At 34.9% G+C, this 10,571-nt stretch overlaps 2 protein-coding genes across 2 annotated transcripts; both read left to right on the top strand.

The window, feature by feature from the left end:
- The first annotated feature begins 1,226 nt into the window (after positions 1–1,226).
- LOC113667482 (spermatogenesis-associated protein 24) lies at positions 1,227–4,861 on the top strand. Its single transcript, XM_027183299.2, has 5 exons — positions 1,227–1,471; positions 1,803–1,865; positions 2,880–3,010; positions 3,195–3,265; positions 3,587–4,861. Exons 1-5 carry the CDS (start codon positions 1,364–1,366, stop codon positions 3,805–3,807), a joined length of 594 nt encoding a protein of 197 aa, XP_027039100.2. The 5' UTR covers positions 1,227–1,363; the 3' UTR covers positions 3,808–4,861.
- A 694-nt stretch (positions 4,862–5,555) lies between these two features.
- On the top strand, positions 5,556–10,395 carry LOC113667473 (uncharacterized). The gene is made up of 6 exons (XM_089196155.1): positions 5,556–5,889; positions 6,365–6,502; positions 8,166–8,427; positions 8,567–8,682; positions 9,109–9,357; positions 9,596–10,395. The coding sequence occupies exons 1-6, from the start codon at positions 5,869–5,871 to the stop codon at positions 9,743–9,745; spliced, it is 936 nt and encodes a 311-aa protein (XP_089052281.1). The 5' UTR covers positions 5,556–5,868; the 3' UTR covers positions 9,746–10,395.
- Positions 10,396–10,571: the final 176 nt, after the last annotated feature.

The following is a 10,571-nucleotide window of genomic DNA, read 5'->3' as shown; positions in this document are numbered from 1 at the left end:
TTTAACACTCTATCAATCGTGACCTGTTTCAACCTGCTCTCACGACCTGATTATTTAACCTGATAATTTCCCCCCCCCCCCCTTAACTCTCTCTCTCTCTGTTTTTTTGTTTTTTTGTTTTTTTTTCTTCAGATTTTTAGTATGGACCTTCCCTGTTTTCATAATGATTGTAAATTTTAAAACAGACTTTTAACACTCGTAGCATCCCCATTTTAATTTTTGTATTTGGAATGTTCTTTTATTGTTCACAATTAGCTTCTATATAGCTTAATACTTTGACACTTAATGGAGTTCATTCATTAGTTAACGAACCGGGGTTAAACTGGCCAATCACAAATGATATCATACAAAGGTGACCAATCAAATGGCGCGAAACCGAAGTATCGTCTGACAAGTAACTTGTTTAATGATGAATTCCACTTAGATTGTCGAAACGTCAGACACTGACTTTTAGGACTTCCCATTCTCTTACAGGACCACTAAGTCAACTTTTCATTTAGGATTCAAAACGTTTACTTTAATTAACCATTTATGTGACTGCTATGTGATTGGTTTAAAGATTCTTCGCTCCGTGACAAATTTATTGTAGTGCCTCGCAATTTTTTATTTTTATTTTTTAATTGCCACCAAAGAACTACTAGTACTATACATATTAGCTTGAATAGAAATGGTGAAGGAGCTCAAAGAAACCAAGAGGCTTATGAAATAAGGACTTCCTTATCAATCACTAAAATGGGCCAAACAAGAACAAGAGAAAGCAAATCAATAATAGGAAAAAAAAAGGGAATTAAAGGAGAAGAGAATCTAGGAAAGAGGGTGTTTTTCAACTTGTTACAATGACCTTTTCATAAAGTCATGAAAACGATCTATCTACGAACTTTATACGTTTATCCCCAGCCATGAATTTCCTCATGCTCCTTTGTCGACAAGAGACCGAAATCATGTTCGGAACTCTCGGCAGAATCTACCAGGACCTCAAGATAGCTTCGTTCCCCTTCTCCTCGTTCACCTTTTATGTGTAACTTATTCTCTCTATCAGTCCCCTAGTAACTTCGACCGACAAATCTGTAAACTAGGTCCGCCAACGTCTGGTAACTTAATATCTTGTTAGTTGTGACTATAAGAAGTGCGTAGTCAGTCTCAAGTGTCAGAAGATGATCACAAGTTAATTCTTGAGAGGAATTCTCTGCCCTTTGTTGAAATACTTAATTCACACATTCAGAAATTCCGTCTCTTTTCAGTATTTCCGATATGATCTTAACCCGCTTGAGCTTGAGGGCGTTGTGCGAAAGTACTGGGTATGAATAATTAAAAAACTCGCAAAAGACTGGATCGAGGTTAATAAAGGGCGGCTATTTACAAAATGGCGAACAGTACAGACGTGTCAGAACCTTCGTATGTGATTGTAAATAAACAACTTCAAGATGTCATACGGCTCCAACACACAGCTGTGGCCCGGCTAAAAGCCAAGGTTAGAGGAACTGAGTCTTTTTTTAGATGTCGAGGAAAGACGATCTTGTGCCACGTGAAGAACATTAGAAACTAATCATGGAACTTGAAGTTGTTGTTAATTTTTAAGTCCTTTGTAAAACATTTTATAGCTATTTTTAAATATATTTAAGTATCCCTCTTATTTCTAGTCAATTTAGTTTATCGTATTGAAATAAAGGTTTCTTACTTACTTACTAACTTAGTGGACAGACCTTTGTGCGTACATTGTCAGGAATGTTGTAGAAAAATCAGCTTGCCGTAATTAGAAGGTTCTAAAATATTATTATGCTCCTTTGTGGATGTTCTGTTAGATGTCGAGGAAAGACGATCGTGTGCCACGAGAGGAATATGAGAAGCTAATCAGGGAACTTGAGGTTGTTGTTGATTTTTTCTTAATTCTACTTTCATGATCGTGTAATTATTTTGTCGTTTGATAAAATTAAAGTATGAAATAAGACCCTGACAATCAGTGCCCCACTCAAAGAATTCTTTTGCCAAGAGATGCTGAACTCCTAATAGAAGAAGGGTCATAAGGGTTTGTGTCTTCTGACTTTGTTTGTTTAAGTCAAAGACATCTTGAGCTCAGAAAAGTCTTAATTGAGTGCAGAAAGTAGTTTGAGACTGCTTAGGTTTTGCTTTACTTTACTTCGTGTTAGTCTTGACATTGGATGCAGCAACCAAATTTATTATGATTTGATCTTTTACAATTTCCAATGCTCTAGGCAATTCCATGTTTTTGTTTCGTTTTCTATTGAAGAAGTGTACTGAATGAGGCATTTATTAGTTTTTGCTTCAACTCCTACATCTCATTTTTTCTCAAGTGAATACATGGCACCTTGGAGAGAGAATCTGTTTGTCTATTAGAAGTACTCTTAAGAGCTTTCCTCAGTTCACTGTTAAATTGGCTCCTAGTGATGTTTTCCTTTAAGCTTATTGGTTGTGATTACTGTGGTTTGGTTTAAAACACTAGGTTGAAATGCACTTTATTTTGTTAACCCCTTAACTCCCAAGATCTGACTGTAATTTCTTCCCTCCAGCTGTTAGACATTTCCTTGTAAATTAGTCATAAGAATTTGGTGTTGGCTCAAGATAACAACTTCTAATTGATAATTTTGAGTTCTCATCACCTACTTTCTGGATAGAGTATGGATGTTATTGGGAGAAGTTACATATGAATCACTTTTGGGGGTTAAAGGGTTAAGCAGAGTAATCATGAATTCAACTGATTAATTTTGAAATCCAAGGACTGAAAAAATTTGTTAACTTGACTGAGTTCTCTCAATTCTCTCCCTGAATAATTCTGAGAACAGAACCACATAAATTTTAATAGTAATTTGTTTTGCATTGTAACTTGTCTCATTTGTTTCACTGTCCATTCCATTTTATAGGAAGAAAAACTTGAGCATGTAAAGACAAAAGCAAAACTGGCTAGTGAGAGTGAAAGATTACAGTTTGCCTTAGGGGAAATAGACATTTTAAACAAACAGCTGCAGCGTGAAAAGTTATCATTTGAAAATGCGTATGTAGAAATTTCTTCAAGATTGTTTTATGTTTTTTGTTGGTACTAATTATTATATGCCTGAATTTCCTATTTCACCTGTTTCCTTTATGCATTATGACTCATAAGTTGAAGCTAAGATAGCATGATAATTTTTGTAAATCAATGAGAAATTATTCCCTTTTTTACAAACTTTTATGTACAGGTTTGGCCAGGTTAAAAGTAAAGCCTTTGAGGAAACCCAAGAGAAAATGCAGTTTCAAACAAAGTGCCAAGGTTGGAATTATTTATCATAATTGAGACAAAACACTCAATCCTCTCCTGGTTTATAGTTATTAATACTGATAGAGACCAAGCTCAATTTAAGATTGAGTTTATATTGTCAGAGGAAAAAGGTTTTCCTGAGTAGAAATGAGACATGATTATTTAGCAGTTAAAACTACTAGAAGTCACATTTCTCATTGAAATTTCTTAACTACTTTCGACAATTTTTCTCGCTTTATTTCTGCCCATAAACAAAGTTATGCCACTTTCTTCAATTTGAATCCTTTTGCAGCTTTATGTCCTAATAGTTTATTGCTTTCTTGAATTACCTAGCAATGGAAGAGCTCTGTTCCAAACAAGATGATATTTTAACAACAAAAGATGCAAAAATAAAGGAACTCAAACTTCGCCTTGTTCGCCAGAAAGAGATTCATCAACAACAACTTTCTGACCTGGACATTCATCGGCAACAAGAACAATACATTAATTACAATACACAAAAATCTCAAGACAAAGGCAAAAGAACTCGTCAGAAACGGGTATCTTTCAGATAACCCATAATTGTACACTATGGTGAGAATTATGATTACAAAAGTCATTATTTTTAATCCTCTGACCTTAAAGAGTGACTAGCATCTAATTTCTCCTTACAATATCACCTCCGAGTCATACAATAAGAGCTCATGAAAATAAAGGAAATTATCACCAACTGAAGACACTGTTGATTGTTAAAAACAATTCCCCCAATCATCACCTCAAGAAATGTATGGAGAACAGTAAGGAGAATATGCATGCTGATGTTAGGGTGTAAAGGGTTAATACTATTAATTATAATTCTATAGTTATTACTTCTGCCAACTATGTTCTTGCAAGTACATAAGTAGCCTAGTGTGTGTCTATGTTCCTTTTTTTATATTTTAAAAGGAATTGCGTGGAAAGAGGGAGGCAGAAGAGATGGATTGTCACTGCCCTCTTATCCTATCCCCCTACAATACTATGTGGTCTGAAAGTAATATTTCTGTGTTGTATCAATAGCAACATTACTTACAAATATATTTTGTGTAGGTGTAATAGCTTTAGTGTTTTAAAATTTCAAGTCAGTATGTGGCACACAGTTGTAAAAAGATGGAGTGAACTAGCTAGAATGACTAGTAAATTTCCTGTTGCTTTTTGTATTCCATGGCTGCTAAAATGTCTAAGCTAATATTAAATTGCAGAAATTGTAAAAAAGGCTACAGTTACCAAAAAAAATTTTATCTTGTTCAAAAGTAGGTACTGGAATAATATTTTCAATGAAGTAAATTGGCGAGAAAGTTCATTAAGCTTTTTTCTTTTAACCCCTCTTTAACCCCTAGGGGTGACAAGCATCTAATTTCTTCTCGCAATATCACCACTGAATCACACATTAATATCATGAGAATAAAGGAAATGATCACCAATTAGAGAAACTATTGATTGTTAGACAAATTCTCCTTGTCAGCACCTTACTAAATGTACAGAGGACTGTATGGAGAATATAAATACCGATGTGACGACGTAAATGGTTAAGTGATTGCTTCCCACATAGTTAAATACACCACTCAATTTGAGCGCAAAGCTCCACTAAAACATCTGTGATTTTTTTATTTTTCCATAATTACTTAAAAATTTAGATATCTTGTCCTTTAACGAAAGTATGGTAAAAAAAAAAAAAAAGGTTCTTGAGACAGACAGGCTTAAGGGTGTGCCTTAAGCCCTCCTACCCACTGAAAAAGACTCGTGGAGCATGAGAGGAGTTTGTTATGGGTTCTAGTTTGAAAGTACAGAGTTTTATTCCTGTGTGATAAGAGTTACTGTTAGAATAAACAGGTTTGCCCAAGGAAACATCACTGTACAATGATCAGACAAGGGCTGAAACTTGAGCCATTTGATCCAGAGTTCAATGCAATTACTACTAAGATACCATGTTTCATTTGAACAACCCCTCCTTTAATAAACTCTCATCATAGGTGTTGAAGATGAGATCTTTCGTCTACATCGTTACTTATTTTTCATGATGAAGAATGATGAGACTTTTCCACTTCTCTTTTGGTGTAAAGAAGTTTTAGGGTTCTTTTTATAAGCCTAAATGTATGTTGAATACAATGATCAAATCTCGAGTATGAAAAAAATTCCATTTCAAGTCTACCGGAAGTTAAGAACTGTTTGTACCTCATTCTGTTGGCCTTTCTCCAGAACAAATATCGGGAAACAGTGCAGGACCATTCATATTTAGGATTACCATTTATCATCTTTACTAGTCGCGCTTAGAAATAGGCTCATCACTTCTAGGAGTTGGTCGTGCTGTTACTTAATTGAACAGTGTTTTAATCTATGCAAGATTTACCGGAAATGCTTTATGACCGGATATGGTTTTCTTTTAAATACAAGAACACTCTTAACCCAGAGAGCGCATGAGTAACGAGACAAAACGCTGACTCAAAACTGTCTGGCTTGATAACATGGCGATTGTGCATGAGTGACTTCCTTTGTAGAAAGGGTGAAAAAAAACAGTATGGAGAAAGCTGATATTTCTTTTGTATATCCATTTTATCTATAACCTTTTTCTGGAGTCGAAGTATCTTTTACAGAAAGTCATGAACAAGCCGGCGACTCGTGTATGTACACGCACAACTCTGTTCTTGTTGGGATTTTTCCAATACCTCAGTAATTCCACTAAATAGGCGAAAGTGTTTTTAATTTTGTATTTTCCAGCGTTTTCTTTGACAATTTTTTCCTACTGATCTGAAAGCGTTTCGTTTCGAAAAATTTCTGTGAAATACAGAATTGTTGCTTTACTTCAAAGAGGGTCGTACCACTGGTTCACGACTAGAGCTACTGAAAGTAGAACAGTATTTCAAAATATTCATGTTTGGATAAAGAAGTTAACTTTTGAAGGTTCTAGCTTCAACTCAGTATGATTATTTTATCATTAATACGGTAATGAGACGTGTAGTTTAGCGTTTTACAATCGAAAGAACGTGACTTATCGTGTTTGCTTGTTTTTTCCTGTTTTAGTGTAGTATACGTTTCTAACTTAAGATCTAAGTGAGTTTGAAAACTAAATTTAAGCTTGCATATGATCATATTTAGGGGCGTAAGAGGAAGAAGAGAAGTACTGGATGTTCATCTTTGGATGAAATGTCTCCTTCAGTGTCTCCAACTGAGAATGAATTTTCTCTTCTTCCAAGTGGTGCCCAAGAAGAACAACAAGGGGAAACAAATTCTCAGGTAATGATAAGTGTCAGGGAATAATCTGCGACATCACGGTCAATTTGCCACCACAACAAACTCACCACCACAAAACTCACCACCACTGAAAGTCAAATTGCCACATGTGGCAATTTGACTCTTTTGTTATGTTTAGCCTGTTGTATTAAACTTTGATTGAAAGCTAAGATGTTGTAAAACTAAAAAAATGAGTAAACAAACTAGGCTTTCATATAATATCAGTTTCTTTACGTCTGATTACGAATTGTGTTTGTAAGGACAAAACTTATGTTAAAGGTCACAAAAGCAAGGATGTTAAGTCCGTTTCTGCAAACTTCACTGTATTTGTGTGCGCTCTTTGTCGCAATATACTAGTACTTTTTAGCCTTTATTTGATGTAATTTTCATACGATTAGATAAACATTGCCATTTGCCATTTCATTTGAGGTTTCTCTCATTAAAATGGAAAGTCAAGCCCAAGTTGACCCATGTTTCCTATAAAATCCTGGTCCAGAGGTTCTTATAGGCATGATTATGCATTATTACTGGTTTTTTTTCCATGCTGCATTCTTACTGTCTGTAGCTAAGTAATCCCCATCCATTTGAAAGTGGCAGACCATGAAATCTCTATTTGACAGCATTGAAACCCACCTCTGAGTGGGTCAAACTTCCTTTTTTTCCTCTATTGGTGTTTAGATGGGTATAAACACAGCTTTTGAAGAAAAACACTTCACAGGTTAATAATAGGTTTTCATGTCTTAAACTCAGGCTAAAAAATGAATTTTATAAAGGTAGGCTACAATTCATTAGAGTAATCAAACCTTTGAAAATAAAATTGAAGAAGTGCCATAAAGGTAGCAAATGAGAAGAGCAGATATCTCCTCAGCAGCAAGCAGATACCAGAGCAACCCAGGCTCAGCTTCTCTCCTCTAGACACCTGTCAACACAGCGCTGGTAAGCCAGTGTATGTTTTGAGTAATCACAGCAGCCCAAGCTCCAGCTGTCAGATGATCATCATGTGCAATAACAGTCATGGCGGAATTATAAGAGTTTGCATGGGAATATTTACAACCACTCTGAGGAATAAAATAATACGTCAAATTCTCAAAAAAATACCTCACCTTACTTCCACAGTGTATCAATTGTTATCTTACTGCTTACTTTGATGAAAAGGACGCATTTTAGCAAGTTGTCTATTTCATGGTTTTCAACATTCATAAGAAAAGCCCAAGGCTGAACACTCCATTTCCAAACGCCTCATCCAAGAAGCGAAAAATCCAAGCTCAAAATGACCAGGCGGACACAAATCCAACACAGAATCCAAGTACATATACTGTAGTTTCATTTCAATTCACTAAAAACTCAATCTTCCCTGTGCAACTGACACTAAGCCACAGTTTGCTTCAAGGCTATTGTTTCGATTGGCTTACAAATCTGTGATAATTTTAGTAATTCTCTTTACCGTCTGCCTTGCAATTCTCATGATGTTAGTTCAGAGAATATGGTATTGGATCACCTTATAATCCCCTAGTTTATTTTTTCCTTTTTTTTATCATAACTGCTCACTTAAAATTGTATTGATATTGTAAGGAACATTCTGTCTTGGTTACTCATGAGAGTTAAAAGGTTAAACTGCTCATTTTCCAGGCTTGACATAAAGGAATTTTTCTTCTTCTATTGATAGGAGGACAGTCTTTCACATGTAAACAAGAGAACAAGAAATGACAATGAAACTGAAGAAAGTACAAGTCTTACAGAGAACAATACTAACAGTGAACCAGCTAATGAAGAGCCTCATTCTGAAGAAACTGCAGCAGACAGAGAACCAATCAGTGTTGAATCACCCACAGAATCACACTCGCCAGATGATGTTACAATCATTGGTGACATGCGGGTTGCAAGGCCAGAAGTTATTGACTTAGATAAACTTCCAACAATAAGAAGAGGTACAAAGTTCTGTCATTTCCAAGAAATCAAATGTATGAAGTGTCCCACTTTTTTTGTCACAAGGCAGAACTGGCATTACTGGTTAAGACAATATAAGGGATTAACTTATAATGGTATGTGTTTGACTTTTTTTAAAAGGTGGCTCAGTAGTGGTTGATTTGACTAATGACTCAGGTTACCATCACAGTAATGTGGTAGATTTAACCAGAGACAGTTCGACAGATTCTTCTATTGATTCCAGTCCTGTTATTGTGGTGAGTAATTACTTTACTTGAGTTGATTAAAAAACAGCTCTTTTCTCTAATATTGTGAATAGAGTCACAACAAAACTTCTAGGTTGGGAGAGAATTTTACCTCTGAAAACAAAGACTTTTATTTTGAATTATATTAGAGGGCTACATTTTGATCATAGCATAAGCTCTGATTTGCTTTTGATTTATCTTATTCATTAGTTAAAACAAGTCCACCAACCTTTTTTTAGACTACATGCAGGTGTATGCTACTGCTGTAATTTTGAACAATTATTAACTTCTGTAAATTTAAGTGTGCAAAGTATGCAGGATTGTTACTTGGTTCTTCACTGTGTGTGTAAAGAAAAGCCAGACATCTTCAGAATTATTATAAATGACACGCAGAATTTCAAATCTCTTGATATATGATTCAAATCAATTTCCCCTCAGTGTGTAAATAGAATATACCGTGGAGATCCAGCAATGGAACTGCCATCTTGTCGTTTCTCACATTCGGGTGTGCTGGGCAGAACTTTATCCGACACAGATGATGATATATTAGAAGTAGCAGAAAGCAATGAAGCAAATGAAGAAAACACAAGTGGAATAGAAGCTTCAACTTCAAATAGTGAAGATCCAGCAGGAAAAGTACCTTCTAAGAAAATATGTTGTCCTATCTGTTTGGATGATGAAGAAACAGTGAGTAAAAAGAATTTGACCTGTTTGATTAGTACCTTCAATTTTTTATACAGTAAAAATCCTTTTTTTTTTTTTTTAGAACAACATTATTGGCTTCCCAGGCCCATGTAAAAATTCAAAAAGAATCATCAAGTGATTTTTTCCAAAAACTATATGCTTTTATTTTGGTTTAGATCATTGTGGTTTCTCAAATTATGTTTTGTGATGGTTAAATTTTTTTAAATTTTTCTATTTTCAGATCAAAAGGAGGAAGAGAAGATTAATGTCAACAAATTGTGGACATGTTTTTTGTGACAAATGCATAAGAAGTGCGGTTCAGATGCAGAGTAAATGCCCAACATGTAGAAAAAAACTGACTTTAAGACAGTTTCACCCAATATTTTTATAATTTATACTATTAGGAATTTACTGGCACTACCTCATCATCGATTTGTTGGTACAAGATAATTGTGTCACACCTTGTCACTTACCTTGCATCTCATCTTAAATGACAGCATTTGACAAATTGAATAAACCCAGCTTAACTGTTACTTAGAACAAAATACTTCAGTTGAAAATGATCATTTTTTTTTTATATTTAAGAGAAACTTTTCTGAGCTCACAAGTATCTTGCAATGCATAAATGTTTCCTTTGTAGATGTATCACATTACAGTCTGAGATGGGACCAGAGAGACAAACATCAAAAAGCATTGATTTGTTGAAGGACCCTAGCTAAAGGGGGTTTTACTTTAGTAGAAAATTGCAATGACAAAAGGTTTAAGAAGCTCTGGTAGAGAAATTTAGAGGTTGTTATGCCTAGTGACATAATTTGTAAAAAGGGAAAAATAGAGTAGTTTTAGCTATTAACAAATAATTTAAAGTCAAGATTTGCTAGGAATGAACAGACATAGAACTCTCCGACACCTGTGTAGGAAAAATTGTATTTAATAAGTTCTTGAGGTCTTTTACACTGCTACTGAAACAACCGGTTTGATGCTAAATATGTTTATTTAGGTTTGATATATGGATTAAAGTGCTTCAGGTTGTGTTTGTTTTAAGATTCCATTTATCTCCTTGGCTTATGCATACCTGCAGAACTTCTTCCCAATTGCTTTTCAAATTGAGCGAAAGATACTGTTTTTACTTGTTTCCAATAAGCAATCGTAGTCAACTATTTCCAGTGCGCACAAAGTGCAAACGATATGTTTTCCCCACTGGTATGTAAAAGAAAAAT

This window comes from Pocillopora damicornis, chromosome 2 (genome assembly GCF_964200805.1).
Source record: "Pocillopora damicornis chromosome 2, jaPocDami1.2, whole genome shotgun sequence".
NCBI lineage: Eukaryota > Metazoa > Cnidaria > Anthozoa > Scleractinia > Pocilloporidae > Pocillopora > Pocillopora damicornis.
This window is presented reverse-complemented; position numbering and strand designations above follow the sequence as displayed.